The sequence below is a fragment of the Pseudorasbora parva genome, chromosome 14, assembly GCF_024679245.1.
Source record: "Pseudorasbora parva isolate DD20220531a chromosome 14, ASM2467924v1, whole genome shotgun sequence".
In the NCBI taxonomy this organism is placed as follows: domain Eukaryota; kingdom Metazoa; phylum Chordata; class Actinopteri; order Cypriniformes; family Gobionidae; genus Pseudorasbora; species Pseudorasbora parva.
Window position 1 is genome coordinate 36,359,334 of NC_090185.1, and position 26,870 is coordinate 36,386,203.

Here is a 26,870-nt window from a genome sequence, read left to right on the forward strand (position 1 = left end):
CATTGCGTGGTGTACCGTAGTAACTAGGGTATCCATTTTTCAGCTTTTCCATAAGCGCCATCTACTGCCAAAGAGGGAAGTGACTGACATTTTTTACACATACTAGGTCTAAACAGAAAATCAAACCACATTTTTCAATGCCAAACATTTGTCTTGGTGTGAACAGGCCTTTAGTTTTCATAGTTATGCTGATCACAGACAAGTCGACATTACTTTACAGTCTAACGTTTTTCTCCTGCATCCATTGCTGCTTCCCTCCAAGACCTTTAAATCTGGATGGCAGTACACTCTTTAAAATTGAATACTGAGTGAAATTTTGTTACTTTGTCCAAAATATTCCCATCAGGACCTTGCCATTGGCATTGTTGGTGTACTGGCTAGACCTACTTCCATTATACGAAACTGCTGTTCAAACCTATACTGTTTTTTTTAAGCCCAGTTCCTCAATACAGTTTTGAGTTATTGAACTAGTTATTAATGGTTTCATTACTTCTGACTTTATTACTGCAACCGCTGTGTGTAGGTAGTTCAAAAATCTGCTGCTTCAAAATCTTGATGAGTCCTTCTAGACTGAAATAAAAACATTGACTTTGTATTGCACTGTACATCAATCCATTTTCACATTTTCTCATTGCTCATGCTTGAAAGTACTATATGTTGATCTTTGATTTTTGGTTTTTTTAAATGCTTTGTAAAGTGTCCTTTGGTTCTTGAAGGTGCAATGTAAACCTATCAGGCATAACAATATGACCTAATATTTTGTTGGGGCCCCTTTTACTGCCAAAGCAGCCCTGACCCATCGAGGCAAGGACTCCAATAGACCTCTGAAGGTGTGCTGTGGTATCTGGCACCAAGATGTTAGCAAAATATCCTTTAAGTCCTGTTGTGAGGTAGGGTTTACAGTAGCTCGTCTGTTTGATTAGACCAAATGGGCCAGCCTTCACTCCTCACGTGCATCAATGAGCCTTGACCCGGTCACTGATTCACCACCGTTCCTTCCTTGGAGCACTTTTGATAGATACTGACCACTGCAGACCGGGAACAGCCCACAAGAGCTGCAGTTTTGGAGATGCTCTGACCCAGTCCTCTAGCCATCACAATTTGGCCCTTGTCAAACTCACTCAAATCTGTACGCTTGCCCATTTTTTCACTATGAACACTTCAACTATTAGGACAAAATGTTCCCTTGCTGCCTAATATATCCCACCCACTAACAGGTGCCATGGTCAAGAGAAAATTATTCAATGCCTGATTGGTGTAAATAGAAATTAGTGATATTATTAGTGATGCTTGCCAACTCTAGTCCAAATTTTAGGGTTGCACTAAACAAATGTCTCCAGTTTGATATCCTGCATTAAATTATTTAATTGTGTACACTGTAGAGTTGCTGTTGTTTCTCATTTGTGTTGTAAAAAAAACTCATTTCAATTATTATGTGCATAGTGATGTGTTACGGTCAAAACCACAAAAGCTTCTGGTAATTTGTGTTAAAATATAAAGACTGGTTAGTCACAGACACTATAAAAATCCAGCAGAACAACTTTATTGAAATGCTGTTTACAGGAACAGACCCCACCACAGAGAACTGTGCTAATCTGTTTCTCTTTAGCTCTTTATTTGAAACAATACTAAAAAGAGAGGCTTAAAAAAACTGGCAAGATTTGGTGAGGCTATAAAGGCGGTTCAGGGAAATGTCGTCAGGTTGGTAGACACACTCTCACAATAGGGCATGTGGTGAAGACTGAGGTCCGAGCGGGCATCACGTGATTATGAGACACTGAACAACGTTAAGCTTTGTAGAAATAAGAGATGGGTTTATGGCATGGAACATATAGTTATTTTCCGAAGAACTAAAATGGAAGCAATGTGGCATAATTCTCTTGTGGCTTTGATGGTGGTCTGTGGTGGGATCATGAAAGAAAGGTATGAATACTCATATGAGCTGAACGACCATTTAAACTGTCCAAGAATGACAGGAATGAATGAGAGGAAATTAAAATACCAATGACTGATACTTTTAAAGTTTAAATACTTTAATGCTGTGGTTGGTTTTAATATGGGTTGTATTTTGGCTCAAATAGCTTGTTTCAGAAGTAGGTACAAATAGGGTACAAATTGGTGTACCATTACTTAGTTACTTTACCATTACTTACCTAGATATAATTATTAAACTATTATCATTAAAATAACATAGAATGAAAAGTAGCCTGCCACACACCTCTACCCCTTGAATACTCTATTGTCAAGATCCTACAAGGCTAGCTTTAGCTGTTTCCACAATTTGCAACCCTATTACTGCATGATTTTTAAACAAAAATGCATTTTATTTCACAATGATGATATATATCCCCATATGGTTATTTTTGCTTTAAATAAGATTTTTATGATATAACATTTTTTGATATCCTTGAAATTTCATAATTCTTATCACCATTTTAAATATAATTAAAAAAAAAACTGTGACAAGTAAACAGTGATAAAGAAAGAGCAAAGAAGACAAACTACAATAGAACAAAGACACAAATGAAATAGACATGAAAAACTTCAAGCACTACAAGTGTGTAAATTAAAGATACATTTATTCTTATTAATGTTACAAAACTGATTCAGTCAAGAGTCTTGTTTGTTTTTGATTACTATTAATAATGACAGCAGGTAAATTTGGATGCTATCACTCTATGATGCATTTTCTCTCTTAACTGTTAACTCATTGTTTACTGCAAATACATCGTCACCTTGACACATAAGTATGTGTATTTAAAGGGGGCATAACACACAGTTTCAGCCAATCTCATGTTAATCTTGAGTAGAGTAGTATTGCATCCTTCATATCTCAAAGTCTTTATATGATTTATAAAAGACAGATACACAGTACCCACTCTTCCCGAAAAAGCTGTGGAGCTAAAGAGTCATGAGCGCGCTCTCTCTCTCTCTCTCTCTCTCTCTCTCTCTCTCTCGCTCTCGCTCTCGCTCTCGCTCTCGCTCTCGCTCTCGCTCTCGCTCTCGCTCTCGCTCTCGCTCTCGCTCTCTCTCTCTCTCTCTCTCTCTCTCTCTCTCTCGCTCTCTCTCTCTCTCTCTCTCTCGCTCTCGCTCTCGCTCTCGCTCTCGCTCTCGCTCTCGCTCTCGCTCTCGCTCTCTCTCTCTCTCTCTCTCTCTCTCTCTCTCTCTCTCTCTCTCTCTCTCTCTCTCTCGCTCGCACACAGGCACACATACACAAGACATCATCACATTAAAGACTCCCAATCGTTCTGGTTAAATCACAAAATAAAATGTCATGTCACTTTTGCCATGGTTAGCATGGGAATCCAAGTTACTTTAACAGCGTACCCCCCTTAATGGTTCAAGCCCAATTGGCAAAAAGTGCTCAGAAGTTCACTTCGCACAGTTTCGTTAATTATCTCCTAACAAGGCCAGATATCAATGTCTTGGTAGATTAGATGGTAAGTAAACAATCATGTAAGATGTAACATGGGTCAGAGGATCTCTGAAATGGCAAGGCTTGTGTGTCTAGTGAGAATTTCCCAACCGTGGTCCAATGAGAGACAAACCACAAATTGACAAAGGTGTTGGGCGCCCAAGGTTCATAATAATAACTGGAAATATTAAATAAAATATGGACAAATGTGGTATTTTGTGGAGGTTAAAGCGTACAATATAAATAGTTATCTCTAATAAATGTTCAAGAATCCCGACTAAATCCAGCGGTGCAGAGTCATCATTAACTAACGCCGCTTTGAAGTTACATTACAGGGAGCGAGGATATGTAATTTCACTTGATTCAATTCCTTCCCTCGCATCCTGAAGGGGCGGAGCTAAGGAAGCGAGGAAAGGAAGTGAGGAAAGGAAACGAGGATGCACAAATAAGAATTGGGAAGCACCCCAGGTCTGATGAGTCCCGTTATCTTTTACATTACATGTGTGCCCAATGCAAAAAATGCTTTTCTTACTTTAACAGAAACAGAACTAGAAACAGAATTTTTGTCTTGTTTCTAGTTCAAACATCTAATAATTCCTAAAACAAGAAGTATTTACTAGACAAGAGAAAAATAATTAATAAAAACTTTCTTAATTTTGAGTTATTTTTTTTCCAAAACAAGACAATAATTTTTTCTTGTCTAGTAAGAAAGATTTTTTTTTTTTGCAGTGAAATGATGGCAACAGAATTTGTAGGATAATGCTAAACCACTGGAGGGAGTGTGATGCTCTGGGCAATGTTATGCTGGGAAACCATAGGTCCAGCCATTCATGTTTGTGGACGTAAATTTGGCCCTGTGGGATTGTTGGGCTCCTCATCCACCAAGTTTAAAGTAAATGAGGAGCTGTTCAAAAGTTGAGCATGGTCGATGATTGAGCCATTTCTGAGTTCATTTTTGAGTCTTGGTCTAGTATACTATCACAAATCTACTAGGGGCAAATTGCAGTTTATTTCCAAGTGACAGGGAAGAATACTAGACATTACACTCAATCATTTTATCAACTGCAAAATGTCACATAACGCTACATTGACCTCAGAAAAGCCATTAGATGACCATAAACTCGATAGTTAGCTGGACCAGGCATGGGACCATGGCGGTGCAGGCAGTTCAGGGGGTCAGAGAGGCAACATTTTTATTCATATAAAATGGAAGAGATGTGGATTTGGATGGCAATTAAATTACCACATGACTTTGGTGTTTGTCAAAAAACAGTAGGCAAATTGGCCAGGGATTTTTACGCAGGTGGAGGGAGAAAAACACTGACATTCTGGATTCAGACGGCAATAAAATCAATGACTAGTCCCTGTAAATGTTGAAAATACCTCACAACCCCATGAGAAACAATTACTGTCCGAATAGGGCTTTTGAAACACATAAAGAAACTGTAAAAGTAATCCATGTGACTCAAGCAGTTTTATCCAAGTCTTCTGAAAAGACATTTAGACTTTTATTCATATGAATACTGATCAGTGCAAATACATACATAGAGCTAATCAAAAATGGCAAACATGCAAGGTTGAGTGAATAAAGAAAAAAATATTTTTAAGTGTAAAGCCCCATTCATTGCATGGTCAAAAACAGCTAAAACATTATCTGTGTTTTTACCAAAGAAAGTCATGAACATGAGAAGTTTGAGACATAAACAATGCCTTATTTTAATGCGAACCATTCAGATATCTGATGGATTAACTTTTTGATGGATTGATGGATTAACAGCATTTCAAGTATAAATCAGTTAGATGGTAAGTGTATGTTAGTTTTGGCTGGACTTCAGAAGACACACATGACACAGACAGACCTTTGAGCCGAGCTTTAGCTCTGTCATATATTTATCCTCCACTGTCCAAGCAAACACATCACAGTTCATGACCCACACTAATGATTACTTGTGGATATTTCATACACATTTACTGCTTTCCCACAGTGATACAGCAACCTACAGAACTGTTTTGGATAAATGGCTTTTATGATTCAATCTAAATCTCTCATTAAGGGACAATATTTCTGTTCTCTGTTAAGTGGGCCGGACTTGTCTTCAGCCCAAAAGACTGAGGATTTAACTTCAATTTTACCTTCTTGTTTTCTGTTTAAAGAAAGAAACCCATATGAAACAAACCTAAGAGGATTTATTGGTTTTCTCTTCATGAAAAACTTGTAAGTGTTGGTTTATTTGGTTTAGTTTGAAGGTGTGGAGTGAGAGCTTTAGTCTGGGAAGCTCATCAAGAAGGATTTAGCCTTGATGTGATCTCCTGAGATGATGTTACGCTCCAGCATTCCTTTGGAGATCACTTCTGGAGACTTCATGACACACAATGGGCTCTCTCTGTCCCTAAAGTCCTAATTAAACCTTTACAAAAGCCTTGTGGGACCTCAGGGGAGGCGTGACTCACGTTTGCTGAGGATAAATAATGGTTACACACAGGGAGTGTCTGGAGGATTACAGCGGCGTTCATCTGCGCGGTGAACGCTTGTATGTGTGTTTGCATTTGCCATCGTTTCAGAGCAGTATTCAGATCGCATTTTACATGAGGTTACAGAGGAGTCTTTATGTTTGTGGTGTCTGCTGTCCCATCATTCACGAAGACACTGACATTACAGAAGTCTAAACACAGACACTCCTGGATGTCATTCGTTAGCTATGGTTAACTCCTCACCAGCACAAACAAGGTTTGGTTAGGTGTTGACGTACACTTTCGGCTGTGGTTATGGTGTGTTTGGTGTGATTCATTCTTGCCCATGTCGCCCCACGCTGGAAGGACTTCTGACCTCCCGCCCATGATAAATATATGGCAGCGGAAACAGAGATATACTCTATTTACACCATGTAAAAGTATAATGTATTTGCAATATGTGTGAATAATTAGATGCTATTTATACTTTATTTTGGCAAATACACTATATGCGCCTGAGTATTGTTGTACATTAACAGGATGGCATAATAACAGAGTGTAAATTATTATATTTATTAAAATTATTAAAAATGTGCCGCCTTAATGGGACAATAAAAGCCGTCCCTACACCTCCCCCTAACTCTACCAATACAATACGTTATTATTAATATTATTATTATTAGGCACTTTATTTAGACTTTTAGAACATTTTCCATATTTTTATTGATAGTAAATGCCTTTACAATGTGATATGTGATTGGAAAAGGGAGAAGAGTGAGCTTCGAACCTGGGTCGATTGCGATAAAACCTATAGTTTCATGAACCTTACGCTTTACTGAGAATGATCTTTTTTAATTTGCACTTAATGGAGAACTCAAGCCAAACATTTAGTCATATAATGCCCTGTTTTACAAGATGTAATAGGTCTGACTGTGCTTAAAATACTCAACGGTTTATTATAGAATATTTTAAAAAAATTGGGTGGCAGCAAAAACATATATATATATATATATATATATATATATATATATATATATATATAGGCCTATCTCAAGAGGGATGCGAGGTCCTGTGCGAATGTGATGTGCGTGGCCCAGGGTAGCTACATTAAAGGGGGTTTGTATTGACAAATAATTTGTTTTTTATGTGGATATTTAAAATAAAATTAAAAATTGTATATTCAGTAACAGCACTGGGTTCATCAAGTTAAACTGTAACTAAACTGCGCAGTGTGCACATTTTGACGCCTAAATTATGTTCAATAAATGGGTCAAATGCGTTTGCAAATCGGCCTGAATCCACTTGAATTAGTTTGGACTGCTCTCTCAGTAGCCGCATTTCCATTACAGATTGTAGAAAACCGTAGCGATATTTAGGCTGCTAAATGTCGATAAAAACTATTGCGAAATGTCGGTGTTTCCATTAAGCGTCTAAAACGTTTTTTTCCCTCTCAGGAGAAGTCATTCCAAAAATAACGCAACGTATGTCGGTAAGCTTGTGTATATCCCAGCACCGCTATAGCCATTATTTTTAATGGGAAGATAGGCGTATTATCCACGCATTAATTTTTTAATTAAGTTTGAATTTGCATGGTGGTAACTCAAAGTTTTTTTCTTTTTTTTTTGTGTTATTTTCACTTTGAAATTAATTTGTTAGAAATATGAACTGAATTTAGAAATGCTTTTAAAATTAAAAACTTTGCGTTTAATAAACTAAATATTTTTTTGAAATGAAGACAGTGTTTGGATTGAGTGCATGCTAAATAATCTGTTCTCTGAATCAACGACCTTTGTGAGTGTACACAAATAAAAGTAGATAGTTTATAGTTTATAATAATGCACATATCTGTATTGCTAAAAATGTCTATTGTATTGTGAGTTATATCCGCTGCCATAAAGCACAATGTCCATCAGAATGAGTTGGCGACTTAGTCGGCCATGGGTTAAAGAAAACGTAGCCTATTTAATTAGGCTTTGTTTAAATATTAGCCTCTAATATTTTTATTTTTTTATTTCATATGTTGATTAAAAAAATAACATGAATAAGATAGATTATACATAAGATGTGCATATGTCTGGAGACATGGAGTGGGGTCAGGCATTGAGTATTGTTTAGAATAAAAGTCTTTATTTAAAGTGAATTTGAAATCATTTTTCAATGAGCATGGATTTCTAGTGGCCTATTTACTTCTTAGGCAGTCTAATATCTATGGTTTCAAAGGCAGCTAAAATCAGAATTTGAATGGCCCGATTAAATATATATATACAGCACAGGCCAAACGTTTGGACACATTACTATTTGTGATGTTTTTGAAAGAAGTTTCTTCTGCTCATCAAGCCTGCATTTATTTGATCAAAAATACAGATTTTTTTTTTATATATTGTGATATATTATTACAATTTAAAATATTTGGTTTTCAATTTATTATACTTTAAATTATCATTTATTTCTGTGATGCAAAGCTGAATTTTCATGATCAGTGAAGACTGGGGGAATGATCCTGAAAATTCAGCTTTGCATCACATAAATAAATGATCATTTAAAGTATAATAAAATTGAAAACCAATTATTTTAAATTGTAATACTATATTACAATATTACATTTTTTTCGGTATTTTTGATCAAATAAATGCAGGCTTGATGAGCAGAAAAAACTTCTTTCAAAAACATTACAAATAGGAATGTGTCCAAACTTTAGGCCTATACTATATATACGACTAGATCCTCAACTCTTTGCCTCCGCTACATGACTCAGTTGTGCTTTCATGTAATGTAATTTTGCCATTGTCCTTTTGCCGGTGGTTGGCTGCATGGATGAGAAAGAAATGACCTTCTTCTGCCTCGTATGACATGAAACAAACCATGCAGCTCCTGACAGACCAGTCCATGTCGTGATGTTATCCAGCCAGGATATTCTCAGTCTTCCATGACTTCTGAAACCTTTCACTAAACCTTTCCTGATGCTGCCTTCAATGGTATCGACTGATTGTTTCATTGCATGACCAAAATAGTGTAACTTGTGGGATTTAATGTGATTCAGCAGTTCGCTTCTTGTTCTAGCCAGTTTGTATACCTGCTCAATTGTCATCAGTTTTGTCTATGGAATTTGTAACATCTTGTGAATGCACTTGTTCTCAAAGCTGGATGCACCTTTAAAAAAAAAAAAAACCTTCTTAACCACATGTTGCAACTGGCCAAACCAGGGCTTGCAAGGGCCAAATCTTGCTTTCAGAAAACCTATTTGCTGGATTCCTGCTTAAAGTCAAACTGACCACTTCCAATCTTCCCATATCCTTAAAACACATCTTATACATCCCTGTCTGTCAGAGCTTTCTCTAGTCTGGGAGATGAAAATATAATTCACACTTTAATGTACACTATTCATACTTGATGACAGCTGAAAAAGCTGTAGCGTCATTGCGCTCATCTGTATGTTTTCTTTGCCTCTTTCAGAATGACCTTGTGTTGGGCTGGTGTGAGAACCACAGGAGATGCTCACAGGTAAGATGTTTTCAGATTGATGAGCTTGACATTATTCATTAAGCTTTCAGCTTCTCATAATGCCTCAGTGCTGCTAAATAAAACTCTGTTCAAATGTAATTTCCTTTAGCACAAGGAAATGGCCAAAGGTTAATGCCTTTATACAAACCACATGTCCTGTACGTACACTAAACTTCACTCATGTCAAATGGCTTCTGGAAACCCAATGTAAACAGCAATGAGAGCCGCTGTTATATACTGAGCCATTTTTTCCCCCTTATTACAGCTCTTTCCTTTCCCCAGATTACTGTCATTTTGGGAAGCAGTACATTATTTGAAAAATCGACAGATTTAGGTTTTAATATTTGGTGTTCCTAACACTTCTATTTTCTGAAAATAAAATCAAAATGTAATATTGTATTGAGCATGGGTCATGTGTGCATATTATTCCAAAGGGGGAAACAGTGTTTTTATAATCCTTCACCAAAATGTAATATCTCTGAGATATATTTTAAGTAGATATCACCGATTCCCCCTCAGTTCCAGGATACAGTTAGTCACAATATAGAAGTAAAATGATGTTTAAAAACAAATTTAGTTTCTTCTAATTGGTTTGCCCCTAGGAAACAATTATTTAAGGATATGATGGCGTTAATAAGCATTTGCAGAACACCTCTCCTTCTACCTAAAGTCCATTTGCGAGGATGCATTTATCAAGTCCCCTGGATTCATCAACATAGTGTTGGCAGTCCAAAGTGTACTCACACGTTGCCTAACTTGCATTTTTGTTAACTTTTTAGTATGATTTTGCATCGCAAGGTTTAAATTGGGCGATTAAATGGCACATGTCAGTTGTGCTTCCTTATAGCTTTCAAACGCAGGGTTAGATCAGAGGAACTGAGACTCAACCGGGCCATGAAGACTACCAGTTTTTTTTTTTTTTTTCATAGTGATATGTGACCGTAATTGCCCTCTGATAAGCCAGTAAACATGGTTAGCTCATTAATGATAATTGCCTAAACCCAGACATCTCTGGCTGCCGTCCGCCATTCTCCAACCACCACTCACCCTGAGGGCCTGAGCTTTAAAATCCCTGAATGAAAAAGAGCAAAAACATTCCTTGTGAAAGCCGTATTTCTCACACCAAGCGTTTAAGCCGTCCTAATTGCTTTCAGATGGAAGTAATCCACCGTCAGCCTTTCCAATAACAGGTAAAGTAAATGTTGTGTTTCTTATGAAAATAAGCTGTTTCACATCCTCTTGGGCTGAGCTGTGTCTCTAAAAGTGCTCTTGAAATTAGCTCCTGTTTATTCGTTTAAAGCCCTGGGCAGGAAGACGCTGTTTTTTTTTTTCTTTCTTGTAATGTCTTGTTTGGTTGTGAAGGATTTTCTACGTCTTCTTTTTTTGTTTGTATATTTTGAGTGCATGATCTGAATATCCCCTCCTATTTCTAACAAAAAAAATAAGTTTACTCAAGTGTGGAGCTGTTACTTCTTTTAAAGGTGTCATGAACTGGCTTTTTTTATTTTTTATACTGTTGTCTGAGGTCAACTAATGACGTTGGTATGGTTTTTACATTAAAAAACATCATAACTAATAAGTAATAGGTTATTTTCTACACTGGTTTTAAGGCTCTCTCCTGAACGCTGGTTTTTGATGGGTGTGCCGCACTGGAGAAATGGAAGTAAACGCCCATGGCTAGGATTGGATAAGATTTGTATATTTCATATCTTTGCCCCTGTCAGTTCAGTTCACATGAGGGAGGGGTTGAACAGAATGATTCAAGTACGTCTTTATCAAACAAACACAATGATTTATTTATCATCCACCCACGATTGACAGGACTATTATTTTTGTATTATATAGCCTGCACAATCGTTCGATATAACCGTGAACCAAGTGCGCGCACAAACACGTGCGTGAGTGTGCCCTTCAAATGTTAAGTCCAATGAGAATTAACAAAAGAAAACAATATAATGAGATTCATCGGCCTGCCTGGGATGTTGGGTTTTGCGAGCCCTGGCCCATTCATGTCTGAGTCCAGCGTGCTAAAGGTATGTTCTTTTAGACACGAACACATAAGCAAAACGATCTATAACAATGCAATACTATTACATATAAAAAACACGTTTTACTCACATAAGTGTGTTGCACCATTCTTCCTGTCGGATCCAATATAGAAGAAAAGCATTGTGAGATTTGTTTTACAAACGATCTTGTGGTGAAATGAAGTGAACACTGTCTTCCCCACGTCAGCTGGAACTTCATTAAAAATAAAGTTCAACCACACATTCCTAATATGTTCTTCCCATAGACTGTAGGTTCATCCACAACCAGGAATAGTGCAATATCTTGCTGTATTCTTTGGCATATTTATTGCAGCTGGCTAGCGTGATCTGATGAGTCGGTGGGCGGGGCGACTGAACTACACGTGCTTATCATTCTGTAGAGGCGTGTTTCGCCACTAGATGACGTCAAGGTGCAAACATGATCGTTTTCTGGGCCTGGTGTCTATAAAAGCTTTGCTTTGACTAACAAGGAAGTTTTCAGCTCTGAAACTTACAGGATATTCTTATATTATCATGACCTTTTACATATCAAAAGCTCAAGGGAAAGTTTATTTCTCAATTCATCACCCCTTTAAACAAAAAGAATATGTTTTTACATTCAGTCTACTTTTCACTTATAGTGCTTAGATAAAAAACAAAACAAAATTAAACTATTATACATAAAAGTATATGAAAATGTGGGCCTATAGTTGTTAACCCTATTCACTTGTGGTGTCTTGCCTTTAAGTGTACACTCACCTAAAGGATTACTAGGAACCCCATACTAATACTGTGTTTGACCCTCTTTCGCCTTCAGAACTGCCTTAATTCTACATGGCATTGATTCAACATGGAACTGAAAGCATTCTTTACAAATATTGGCCCATATTGATAGGATAGCATCTTGTGGTTGATGGAGATTTGTAGGATGCACATCCAGGGCACGACGATCCTGTTCCACCTAGGGATGCTCATTTCGGTTAATTTTCCTGACCGACAACCGATGCTCATTAATCGATTATTAAACCTTAACTGGTAAGATTATAATATTTAATTGGCATTACATAAAAATACAAATAAGTTAAAAATACATTTAAAAATACTTTTTTCACATGTTTATTTTACTGTGCAAACCGCAGAACAGGTAAAGGACAGAACCTCGATTCACACATTATCACATTTTCACGCACCTGCAGCGTTTCTGACAGAGAAAATAATTTAAATAAAAAGCATAAAATAAATAGGCCTACACTAAATATTTTCACTAAAATAATTACCAAATTGAGATGACAAAAAACGAAAATACACTGAATCTGTTTGAAGCTTTGAACAACCGGATTCATTTTTTCCCCCGTCAAATAAAAATAGCAGGCCTACCTCAGTCCACACCTTGACTGGTTTTTAATTAGTAAAAAAGTAACATGTCTAAGTGATGTGGGTTACTCTGACTGGAGCACAGCCTGTTGACAGTTAGACCTGCGGAAAAAGGCCTTAATTGTTTACTTTCATCACGTGCCTTGAGGCTCCGCGGATCCGCTGACTGCGCGTCGTCTGTTTGGAGATGCGTTTATACTCGACGCGCTCGCCATTTTGCTGTTCTTTGAAACGACAGAGGGTGACTTGGAGTAATTACTCTATAAACCAACAGCAGCGAGAAGAACATACGTGACAATGTTTACTTTAGTAAACGTGACCAAAACCACACTGCGAAAAGCATCAAACAAAAGAAAACAACCCCCACACTATTATACCACCACCACCACAGTGGTAACAGGGCATGATGGATCCATGTTCTCATTCTGTTTACGCCAGACTCTATCATCTGATTGTCTCAACAGAAATCGAGACTCATCAGATCAGGCAACATATTTCCAGTCTTCAACTTTCCAATTTTGGTGATCTTGTGCAAATTGTAGCCTCTTTTTCATATTTTTAGTGGAGATGAGTGGTACCCGGTGGGGTCTTCTGCTGTTGTAGCCCATCCGCCTCAAGGTTGTGCGTGTTGTGGCTTCACAAATGCTTTGCTGCAAACCTCGGTTGTAACGAGTGGTTATTTCAGTCCAAGTTGCTCTTCTATCAGCTTGAATAAGTCGGCCCATTCTCCTCTGACCTCTAACATCAGAGAGGCATTTTCACCTGCAAGACTGCCGCATACTGGATGTTTTTCTCTTTTCACACCATTCTTTGTAAACCCTAGAAATGGTTTTGCGTGAAAATCCCAGTAACTGAGCAGATTGGGAAATACTCAGACCAACAACCATGCCATGCTCAAATTTGCTTAAATCACCTTTCTTTCCCATTCTGACATTAATTTGGAGTTCAAGAAATTGTCTTGACCAGGACCACTCCCCTAAATGAATTGAAGCAACTGCAATGTGATTGGTTAATTAGATAATTGCATTAATTAGAAATTGAACAGGTGTTCCTAATAATTCTTTAGGTGAGTGTACTTTGTAACAGGCTAAGCGTTACTTGTTGTTTTTGTTGTTATATTTTCATTGTCTGATGCCAAAAGAGTGTCGTGTATTACCTCTGGGAGCCGCTTGAGGGCGCTAGGGAGTAATTGTTACAGGATATCAGCCTGGTAATCAGAGAGCAAGTCAGTTCGTTTGGTAGAGGGAAACCTCATGGTGGAACTGCTGCTACCTGCCTATTCGTTTGAAGTCCTAGTTTGAGAACTTTTAGAGTTTACTCTCAAATGTGAGTATGGGACTGTGTTAATGGCTGTGCTAATGTTTTATGTATTTTGTAACTAATATTTTGCTTTCTCTTGTAGAAAGGACTTTCTTTACCAAATCTGATATTTTCAGTTAACTGCCAGTGATCCTTTCTACCCTCGACATATGCATAACTATATTTATTATATTGGCATAGTTAGAAGCGGTGGAAGTACCTCACGTAGCATAGCGAGGCTACGCCGTGTGGTCTTCATCTGCAAACACTGACTGCTTTCACTCTACACTCACTGGAATTGGGAATTATATCATTGCATTGCTCTCAAATAACCTTGTGGATTCATCATCATCATTTCAACCCATCTAAATACTGGACTTGGATGATAAGTTTGTTTATATTCGATTGCACACATGAACAGAGACAAAGACTGCTCTTTTGTTTACTTGTTTATTTGGTGGTATTTAAAAATATGCACTGGTGGGAATAAAGGAAAAGAGAATATTTGACTAATGAAGTGGTGTTACTTTCAGTATCATTCAAATTTCTGTTGAACCCCCTTAGAGTAACATCTTTAAAAGACAACGAGGTGTTGCAACTTGTAGTCAAGTCAAGCCAGATTTATTCATATAGCATTTTTCAAGATCGATTGTTTCAAAGCAGCTTCACAGTGTTAAACAGAAAAAAATAATGCAACAAAATTTGATTTGGCTGTGCAGTCGTTCTGGAGAGAACAGTGATGTTATCAGCTCGTTTCATTTTAACAGATAGTGACAATATGAGTAGATCAGTAATAAAGTTGATACAGTTAATTTAGTAATTAATTTTATTTGGATATTTAGTTGAAAACTTTGGTTGAAATTTGAGTGTCCCCAACTGAGCAAGCCAAGCCAAATGCGACATGGCAAGGAACCAAAACTCCACCAGGGTAGTTAACTTTTCTGTTTGTAAGGGATATACTGAAATGCACAAGCTCCAGCTGAACAGCATCTGAAATGAGCAGAGGCCTGTGCTAGAAGCTTGATCGGGCCTCACCCGGCACTTGTCCAGTCTAATCCATCAGACCTGACCTTGGGTGAACGGCGAAGCTGTCAGATGTTTCACTGTGGCATTACTGGTGTGTGAAGCAACACGCGCGGCTTACTACGCCTCTGGAGCGGGATTAACCCCACTGAAGCCACTCTCTATTCTCTGAAACTGAGCTTAGAAACAGATGGAAGAAGCAAAATGGCTCACCCCTCTGCCCTGCTGGGCTTGACCCGACCCGACCCGACCCGGGCTGGGATGGGGCACAAGCTCTGGACCCTGATCAGCACGTGAGCCGAATGCCTGGAGGGTCATTGGGGCGGCACATGAGGGTCAATCTGTGTGTGGCCATCCTCTCTAGCCTTCAGTCCCTGAGCCTGAGCTAAAGCCATGAGGGCAGTGTCGGCCACTGTTGACTCAGTGTGTTCCTGCTTCAAGGGTCATATTGTTTGGAGATTTTGGAAGCCTGTTATGTTTAGCAGTTCCTTTAAGTTTCAATGAAGAACTTATTCCAGCTTTATTTGGCAACAGTTGATATTGGAGATTTAGAGTGCTTTTACACCAGAGCATTTGGGAACCTGGTGTATTTTCTCCCTTGCGTCAGTTCATTTTAGGCATATGTGAACACGGCAGTCACACTCGAATCTGCACCAAAATAATTGCTCTGAATGAGGTGGTCTAGGCCCGATTGCAAACAAACTCTGGGACAATTTGCTTGAGATGTGAAAGCAATCCGACCCAATGGACCAACGAACCAAAATATATTTTAATTCATAATGGGAAGCAGTCATGTTTGATCCTGTGAGTGAGCACTTTAGTTATCACCGTTAAAACCAAAAGTGTCCCACTTCATGTTAAAATGTTATTTAGTTTGCGCCTCTAGAAAACCCCTTGACATCTGGGAGATCCAGAGAGAGCGTTTGAATTTGCAGCAGTTTTATTATGAATGTAGTATATAATTCAACAGCGGCAGTAATGGCTACCTTCGCAAACATATCAATCATCCAGATGGATGAGGCAGAGAAAACTCTGACCAATACTCACATTTGACTTGCAAGAACACATTTTGGTGCGTTTTGAAATGTTGCCTTGTGAAAACAAACCGAACCAAGAAGAAAATGCAACATTGAGATAAATTAAATCCATGTTTCAGAGCAAAACAAATGATCTATAGGTGTGAAAACATCCCTTAAGTTAAGTATCTTTTTTTCTAATTGTTCCTCAAACTCAAACACATGTTGGAATACTGTAAAAAAAAGAGATTTTTTTTTTTTTTTTAAAGAGGGTGTTAGAGACAACTAGATTAACAGATCTTTTAAAAAAACATTTTATTAGAGCGAATATGTCTGGAAAACTGGAATGAGGACTCAGATGTAATAAGGATGAGGATTTTATTAACCAAATAAACATAATACAAAACAAAACCCACTGGGGGAATCAAATTAGAAATACAAAATCAACAGAACATGAAGCATACCGGGGAGAAAACAGGAGACCATAGGCAACAATCCGACAGCAGACTACAAACATGAGGAAACTATAAAGGGTGAAATTCAGGAGGGAAAAGGTGGGGTTAATAAAACAATAATGAGATAACAAGAAGGGCGGGGTTCAGACAGAAGGCAAGAGCACATGGCCCAAAATAACAAAACACCACATGTGCTATACGAGACAAGACAGGCATGTGACAGAATAATGCATGTTGCTAGGCAGTGTATAAAAATATTAAGGCATGTTGTTCAAACTACATTAACCACCAGTGTCCCCTGTTTATAAGAATGGATCCAAATTCTTATCTGCCCATGAGACTTTGGCCTTGTGTTGTAGAGTTTCTTAATAAATTCAACATCTTATCTGATGCCAGTTTCCATTCATCATTTAGTTGCATTGCAGCTGCTGTAAAATGTATGAACTATGCTTATATTTTTATTGAGCTTGCTAAAGCGTTTGATACAGTTGATTGCTAGACGAGGGCTTAATTAACACATTTTTGCAAACCACAAAATCGACCAATAATAATAATAAAAAAAATCTATTTGTTTTGCCTGTAGCTGAAAATGTTCCTGTGCGCATTCTTTTGCCAGCATAAAGCTGGCAAATAGTACAAAAACTAGGTAATGTGGTTCGGAAGGAATCAACCGTGGAATAAAGAAATTACATATTTAAAGAGGATCAAAACTTGAAGGGGTATCTTCATATAAATATCTTGGAATTTGGCTTGATAGCTCTTTAACTTTCACTGATTGTGTAATCAATCTTTAGAAGAAATTAAAATCTAGACTTAATCTAGACTTAGTTTTTCATGTCGAAATAGATCTATGTTTACAACTTCAGCCAAGAAATCTCTTGTTTTAATTCTCCTGCCAGGCTGTTGTTGAAGAGCGTGATCTTAAGTGAATTGCCTGGTTAAATAAAGTGTAAAGATTCATGCATCTGAAAGAAGTTATGTTGTACTTTGTTTATCATGCTTATAAATAAGCCCAGTAGCGCATAGCTTTATCATGATGCCTAAGCCTTAAAATATACTTGTCACAGTATTCTTGTAAGGGTTGCCAGATCTGAATTAAAAATCAACCCACTGGCCAATCAAAACTTGACCAAAAAAAACTAGTCCAAGAGCCAATTAAAATTAAAACAGCCACTCCCATACCTAAAACACAAATTTTACAGTCACCGTTATGAATAAACACAGTTTCAACTTGATCATAAACACAGTCTGTTATCATAAATATAAGAGATTTACCTTAAAGGGTTCACCCAAAAATGAAAATTTGATGTTTATCTGCTTACCTCCAGGGCATCCAAGATGTTGGTGTGTATGTTTCGTCAGTAGAACACAAATTAAGATTTTTAACTCCAACAATTTTTAACTTGCAGTCTGCCAGTCGCATGTCAATGGGGTGTAGGTCTATGAGAGTAAAAACACATAGACATACAAATCCATATTAAACCCTGTGGCTTTAATTTTGTACAAATGGTACAAAATCCTTCAGTGGGGGTGGAAATCCTTTATTTTTAAACAGTTTACAACCTAAATTTAACATTTGAAGATATCTCTAATAAGTTAATGTACTAGCAACAATCCTGGGGCCAGCAGGAGCACAGCATTCCGGGAAGGCAGCGCTGCATTTGAACCGATTTGAACGCAGAAATGACGGGAAGCTTCACAACATCGCTTCAGTCGCGTCGCAAAGTTGTGGATCTCCACCGTTCACTGGTGTCAGGACTTCACCAAATCATACCAAAGAAGTGTGTTTTTGACGGAGCCGTCCCAGCGATAAAGGTTCGGTCCTGCTTTGGAAGCAGCCGGTGAGTAAAACTGCTTCAAATGTCTGTGCTGTTGGCTACCGTCGCGTGAGTAAACATCAGTAAACGACACGATCACGTGCTTCGTCATTCAAATGCGCTAACGGACTCCATTGCTGTTCTCTGTATAACGTTACACTAGTCTGACGTGCAAAACCGTTTTGCTTGCTACTGCTAAGGTTTAGTCGCATACAATAGTCCATAAACCGAATCATGTCCTCATAAACTGCGAGTAAAGACAAATGTTGACAGGGCACTAAATACAGTACATACCACAGAGACGGACGTCCTGCTGCTGCTGTTTCTCCTGTTCAGTTTATTTCAGCCTCCGAATGATTCTGGATCATATCTGTATTAGCTGAGATCGATAGCCAAGGGTTTCTCCACGCTTGAGGACGTCACCGCTTTGTTCGCGATCGTCATTCTTTAGCTCCGCCCACACGATACACCTCCAGGTGCTCGGTTTTTCCCGGGAAGACTTGGTACAGCCCATATTTCTTTTATAAATATAATATAAAACTAAAGACTTTTCGGAGATATGAAGGATGCAATACTACTCTATAGTACTAAAAATAATTGAATTTCTTTACTTACTTATAAAAATCTTTACTCATGTTAATCGGTAAATTAAGAATAAACCAAATCAGTTTTTCTGATCCTTTATCTAGACCTGTAGTTCCTCCTAAAACCCAACAAGATGTCATCTTTTTTAAGTGTGATGTAAAGTCAACACTTCTCTGATGAATTAAATTTTGTTTTTATTTTATTGATTGGTAAATACCATATCTATACTTGTACATGAAAAAAAAGAAAAACTCCTTTAATATATTTCTAATTATGTTAACATTTTTCAGAGCTTGAAATGCCTCAAAAACATAATAGAAAATCTGAAACTTTGTGTTTCTCTTTGTCAACTGCATTATTTTAGTATGTTTTTTTTCTCCTTAGGCTACCTGTTTGTGCTCAGCCTTGCTGCTCATGTTTGTTTTTTGTTTATTTTTGTTTGTATGTTTGTTTGTTTGTTTATTCCTTCTCAATTTCGAACTCTGTGTTTTGTCTTAGAGTTTAGATTCCCTGCCCGAGCCCGAACTTGACCCGAATTGGGTCGGGCTGAGATTTTCTGGCACTATCCTTGGGCCGGTGTCATGAAAAATCCTGTCCCCCTGTGAAATCGTGTCCGCAAGGACCCCAAGAGCGATTCTATTGGCTGAAAGAAATTTTAATAGGTAATCTGTTCAGAGCCTGATTACAATTCTTACACAATCGCGTTTTGATTTTTGCTGTTTAAATTGTGTTAAAATAGTCTTTAATGTCTTACAAAGCATATGTTTCATATATTAGTAGTATATAACTGAAGCTATAAGTGCTTATATAAGTATATAATTCAGAACATGTTTTTGCTCCCATTATAGCAATCAATTAAATATTTTAAATAAATGTTTTGCGTGTGTACTTATTATGGCAATGAATTCATAGTTTATTAGTTTATTATTTAGTTATTTTTAAACAATGAATTGTCCATAACCATGTATAACAACTTTTGATCAGGCATTTAAAACCGCTACCAGCGGACACGATTTCACAGGGGGACAGGATTTGTCATGACACCGGGTCGGGCCGGGCCCTTGATCAAGCGTTTATGTTTTTTTTAATCATTACTTTATTAGCCTAATTAGGTGGGCAGAAAGCTATGCCATAATCAGAAATAATATATTAGAAAGAACTAATACTACAACTAAGAAACAAATATGTATGCTACAAAGTTGCACAAGTCAGGATTAGTCTTAAAATGCTCGTTAAACTCACAGCACATTCAGGCAGCATTCTGAACAGAAACGCTCAGAAACGCTCGAGTCATGAGCAGCACACAGTGTGAACAGTGCATTTTGCTTAACTAAATCATTTCTTTTCGAATCGTTTCATTTAAAAGCAAACATTTCAGGCTTTCTATACACATTTATCATGTCTGTGAGGAGAGTAGCCTGCTGAGTTTCGGTTTATTTATGAGATGCAGTTCATGAGCAATAAAAGCGATCACTCCCGCGACTTCATGTCACGATTGTAGTCTGCTATTTGCTTCTTATTTATTAAATCCAGGCAATTGGCCTTATTAAAATTAAGATGACATTTACAAAGCGAAATTCACTTTAAAGAAAGGCTTTCTACAAAACAACTCAATAGTAAACAAAAATGTAACCACAAAAATCATTGTAATCAGATGAAATGTAAAAATAATATTTAAACATAAATATGAAAAAAATAACGTTGTTTAACGGCTACAACAAGTATAGCAAGCTACAGCCAAATGTCATGTCTGAGAATTTGAGCGAACATATTTTTACCGTTGATTGGTTCATGAACACGCCTGCGGATTATTGATCTGTGTAAACCTCACTCCCCTGGTGTCTAAAGGTGCTCCAGCGACTGACCCTAACAGCTGCAGTCTTTAGCCGCCTTGTTAGCGCCTGCCTTCCCGTATAGAGCAGAAGGTGTGAACTGGAGGGGCTAGATTAAGAACATTTTATTTCTTTAAAAATCACTGCAAAGGCTGTCTTTTTTCATGCCTACAGATTACTGTAATTATCAAAATATGCACACACTGGCAGTTCAACATTCTGCATCACATTTTTTAAATTGCCTTGTGTATTTTAAATAGTTATTTTTAAAGAGCCTCTGTTAAGATAGAGTGGTCTGTTGCAATCTTTTGTTCTCCGTCTTTTTGCGCTCTCTTTTGAGTAAATGCATTTTGTGTGTGTCCATTATCAATCACTGTTGTCACTTCAGAGTACTTCTGCACATTCCTAGTCATATATGTATTAGGACTATATACACTATATTGCCAAAAGTATTGGCACACCGCTCCAAATCATTGAATTTGGGGTTTAATCACTTCCATGGCCACAGCTGTATAAAATCATGCATAAGCTTCTACAAACATTTGTGAAAGAATGGATCGCGCAGGTGCTCAGTGAACTCAAGGGTGGTACTGTGATAGGTTGCCAGCTGTGCAACAAGTCCATTCATGAAACTTTCCTCACAACTAAATATTCCACAGTCAACGATGCGTAGAGAGCTTCATGGAATGGGTTTTCATGGCCGAGCAGCTCATCCGAGCCTTACATCACCAAGTGAAATGCAAAGTGTGGGATGCAGTGGAGTAAAGCAGCCGCCCGAGGACTCTAGAGCAGTTAGACTTGTACTCTGGAGTGACCAATCACACTTCAGTCTGACAATCACATGGGCGAGTCTGGGTTTGACGATTGCCAGGAGAACGGTACTTGTCTGACTGCATTGTGTCAATTTTGGTGGAGGGGGGGATTATGGTATGGGGGTTGTTTTTCATGGGTTAGGCTTGGTCCCTTAGTTCCAGTGAAAGGAATATTAAATGCTTCAGCTTATCAAGACATTTTTGACAATTTCACGCTCCCAAGTTTGTGGGAACAGTTTGGGGACGGCCCCTTCCTGTTCCAACATGACTGCGCACCAGTGCACAAAGAGTCCGTCCATAAAGACATGGATGAGCGAGTTTGGTGTGGAGGAACTGGCCTTCACAGAGTCCTGACTAGATCAGCTTTGGGATGAATTAGAGCGGAGACTGAGAGCCAGGCCTTCTCGTCCAACATCAGTGCCTGACCTCACAAATGCGCTTCTAGAAGAATGGTCAAAAATTCCCATAAACACACTCCTCAACCTTGTGGAAAGCCTTCCCAGAAGAGCTGAAGCTGTTATAGCTGCAAAGGGTGGCCAACTCCATATTAAACCCTACAGATTAACAATGGGATGTCATTAAAGTTCATGTGAATGTAATGGCAATCCTCCCAAAACCTTTGGCAAAAAAGTGTGTGCAACTGAGTTTTTCTGACAAAATAGAAGTTGGACTTTTACAGTGAATGTATTACAGATATTGTATTGCAAGCTGTGATTGTGAAGAAGGTATTGTGACGGCACTACTGTCTGATTTTTTTTTTTCCAGAATTGATCAATTTTGTAACATTAAACCCCAGTTCAAGCTGCTCCACGGTTAAAGTGCTTTACACATTCTTACATGAAAGCACCAAATATCACAACAGAGTGAGATTTTCACCTAAAGCAATACATTTCATTTCAAAACCACACAGAGTCTCAAAGCCAACATTACAGTTCCTAAAGTAAACCATGGTTGGTTAGCATTTACATATCTGAAATATGCTCTGTTACCTTTAACAGCACGTAAAATAGTTTATGATGATGGATTCATTTGAACCATATGAGAGAAAGCTGGTGTGTGTAGACAACCCCTCCTCGCCGCTGAGAGTTTCTGCAGGCTGATGAACTCTGTGGCCTTGTGTCGTAGTTTCTCCACCCTTAGCAACATGTTTGCTGTGAGCGTGTTGCGTGTGGCCCGCAGACACCTGAACTGCAATGGCAAGTCAATGGATTGCAGACATTTGGGAACACCCAGGTTGTTCCCATAATGCGCCAGTGCAGATTGTGTGCTGATTTAAACTGCAGCAAGCAACGGATGTTTTCCAGTTCATTTGCCGCCCCGTGTGACACCTTAATGACCGGCCAGTCCTGTATTCGTCAAGGAGGCTGACGTTTCACTGTGAAGGCGTTCAGGCTTTTACTAGAGCACTCTCGGGATTCAGAAACACTCTTAGTCTGAATAAAAGATGTTTCTACACATATGGTTTTTGTCATAGTGAGGTTGGAGCCCATGAGAATGTACATGTCAGGACACTAAATCAGAACATGCAGCCTTCCTCTTGAATCATGCTCAGGCAAAACGAGAACGTTGAAAGGTCAAGACGGGACCTCTGGACAGCGTCTTTCAAAATCAAGTCCAAGTTGATTTGTGTTTCGTAAGGGGGGGTGGTATGGGCGTTTGTCATCAACTTCCATATGGATAAGCCATTTGAGTTATTCATGACAGTGAGAAATGAATGGGCTTCCACTCTTTCTTCTGCTAATGTTTCAGTTTTTCACGTCTGGCATTTGAAGGGTCATCGGAGGTGAGACCGGGAACACAGGCTACCTCTCCGTTTTCCTTTGGCCTCTTGCAGCGAGCACAGCTTTCTTCCATTTGTTGCCATCTTGCTCTGCACGGCTTTCAAAAGCTCTCAAGGGTTCTGCGCTGGTTCACCGAAAGATTTTCTCAATTTGTTCCAGCACGTCATACACCCCTTTAAATCTCCTCTGGTTTATGACGACATCTATACAAAAATAATCATCTGATCAGAAAAGCATTTTTCATTAACACTGTGGATGCACCAAAATGAAATTTCTGGGCTGAAACCAAAAATTCAGGATGCACTTGGCTGAAAACCCAAATCAAAAATAAACAATAAATTAATAATCAATTGATTATCCATTTAATTATCTGAATTAAAATGCTAAACTAAGTCATTTAAATTGCACACATGCAGCATTGTTTCTACTCTAGTTTGTCGGTGAGAAATAAAAATGTAAATGGCAATAAACTGTAATAAGTTTTTTTTTTAAAAACAGGTGAAGTAAAAATTTTATGAATATATAACAGTTCTCATATTAAGCAAAATGCTTGTCTCTAGAGTTTTTTTTTTTTTTTCTAGTTAACTAATGGGTTCATGGGCAGATTATGAATGGCTTTCTTGAGGTAAATGTAACATTAAGTGACAGTGTATAGCCTACAAGCTGTTTTATTGATGTCTTTTCACGGTTAAAACACTGATTGAGCGATTAAGTTGTACTGTTTCTTTCAACATAACGTCTTCTGGTGTTCGTCCAGTTTTGTTTAATGCTAACTAGTTGTGAAGTGGAGATGAGGTGATCATTTCTTGTGCTACTTAATCTGATGCGCTACAGTGATCTGTCACGCTGTATATCGCCAAAACAACATTTATTGTTTGAATTTAGTAATAAAATCAACAGAATTGCAGAAATGACAATCCTAGTTAACATATTACAATAATAATCCATAATAAACTACATTAGTTAAAGCTCCAGTCCGTAGTTTTTCCTCTTTGTCTCCATATTAGATATCTGCAATTGCAGTTATTCGCGGAAATATCAACTTTACGTGAATTGTGCCTCAATACGGCACAGTGCGGATGAATCAGAAATAACTCAAAATTAAGAGAGTTTTTGCTTAAAATAAGCAAAATAATCTGCCAATGGGGTAAGCAAAATCATGTTTTCTGTTCTGATTATAATGCTTACCCCATTGGCAGATTATTTTGCTTATTTTAAGCAAATACTCTCTTAATTTTGAGTTATTTTTCCCCAAAACAAGACAATTACTTTTGCTTGTCTAGTAAATACTTCTTGTTTTAATTATTTTTAGATGTTTCTTTGGACTAGAAATAAGACAAAAATACTAAGTACTCCAACATCCTCACATGCAATATAGTCTACTAGCCCGGACACCTTATTTATATGTACAGATGTGATGCAATGACGCAAAGATATGATTTATTTTCCTGTGGAAATCCACCAGTACCACTGGAATTAAACATTATTACAAGCTACTGTTGTAAATCAAGCTAAAGTAAGCAGATAGAGTTGAACACTGGGTTATGTTGCTCAAATTTATTTTAGATAATTTTTAACCCAAAAAAGTTAAGGACTGCAGCTTTAACTAACAATGATCAATACTTCTAAGCAATTTCAACAATTACTAAGAGGCCTACATTATTAAAAATCAAATGTTAAATCTGCTCATATTATTTAATGGATCTGAGCTAATATAAACTAGCAAGGAACTGTTGTATTGTGGTAACAAATGTTAATAGATGTATATCATTGTATTGCTCATTATTGTAAAAAGTGGATCGGTTGGTAGCTCGTGCAGCTCGTGAGTGTTTATGAAGTCAACTAAGATGGCTGTGGTGCTTGGCAAACATTTGAGCTCAATCTTAATTTTTCAATGATCTCACAAGTGCCTCAGGGTGCCTGTTTTCTGTTGCCATTATTATTCCATGTTCAGCATCATATTTTTTTCATTGACTTCAGTGACTTATTTCAGTTCCTTGGCCTTGTGTGGTCTCATTAGTCTCCATCACACCTCATGCTAGCTTATCTCAATAACTGAGTCAATAATCCAAACACCTTCATTTGTTGTCACTTACATCCCGCTCACTTCTTATTTCCTTTTACAAGAACATTTATAAGCCTCAGGCTGCAACTAAATCAGTCCTCACTTGGTGTTCAGTAACTTTGGTCTTTTTTTGTCCAAAAATAATAAGCACAGATTGTCTGATGTAAAGAATATACAGTAGATATGCAGTTTACCTGCTACTGAGCATCTTAAACAAAACGTACTCGGTTACTTTCGTAACCTCGGTTCCCTGAGAGAGAGGAACGAGTATTACGTATGGGAAAAACTCCTTTTCTCGAGAATGTGAAGCAAAAATTTTAATAAAGGTATCTATGTAAAGCGCAGTGAGCTGCACGGCCATAGCCCAGCGCGAGAAGCACTCTGATTGGCCGGGCTGCGGCAACTGCAGGATCCTATGGTGAAGCGGCTGAGAGGAACGAACCAATGGGGGGCGTTCCAGAAGCCCGCCGAAAAAGGTGCTTATATTTGCATACAGGAGGCTATATAAGACCCTAATTCGCCATAGGTGTCAGGTTTTAAGATCGACTGAAGCGATACCTGAGAAGCATAAACACGGCACGGAACGTAATACTCGTTCCTCTCTCTCAGGGAACCGAGGTTACGAAAGTAATCGAGTACGTTCCCTTTCGAGAGAGGTTCCTCGTATTACGTATGGGAACACAATGTAAAGCGCCGTGTGTGCTGACTGACCCAGTATACCCAAAGCACATGTTATAAACCCCCGAGACACCGACAGAGGCGGCTTATAAGGGGAATGAAGAACCGGAAGAGTCGGTTCGTTTGACCAGCTGATCGGACATAGTCGGATCTTATGATGAATGAATAGTGCTTAAGGACTAATGTGTACAGGCCAAAATGTAAGGCAATCTGTTTGCCAGGGTCAAGATAGAGCCTAGATGGAGAGAAGCCCTGCTTGTAGAGCTGGAACCTCCAACTTGTAGAATCTGATAAAAGTGGACGGAGAGGCCCAGCCTGCCGCCGCACAGATATCTTCCAAAGAAATGTCACACGACCAAGCCCAAGATGAGGCCATGCCTCTAGAGGAGTGGGCTTAAATGCCTGAAGGACAGGTTAGGTCCTGGACCTATATGCTAGTGGGACTGCATCCACTATCCAGTGTGAGAGACTGTTTCATGACAGCACAAACTTTAGTGCGGCCACCGAAGCAATGAAGAGCTGATCCGACTGCCTGAAGGGGGCGGAGCGCTCTAGATACAATCTCAATGCTCTGACTGGGCAGAATAGGTTTGCGTCTTATTCTCTCTGAGACGCGGGTTAAGCAGTGCAAAGACCTGCATACTGAAGGGGTTGATAGCACTTTCAGCATAAAACCATGCCTCGGTTTGAGCACAACCTTGAAGTTGCTGGACCCAAACTCAAGACAGGAAGGGCTCAC

The 26,870-nt window shown here is 38.4% G+C and overlaps 1 protein-coding gene across 1 annotated transcript in view; it reads left to right on the forward strand.

Moving 5' to 3' along the window:
* anos1b (anosmin 1b) overlaps positions 1–26,870 on the forward strand; it is a 157,504-nt gene that overhangs the window by 19,464 nt on the left and 111,170 nt on the right. Inside the window, exon 2 of the mRNA XM_067416333.1 lies at positions 9,320–9,367. Within this exon, the coding sequence (XP_067272434.1) occupies positions 9,320–9,367 (48 nt within the window). The remainder of the gene's footprint in view (positions 1–9,319; positions 9,368–26,870) is intronic.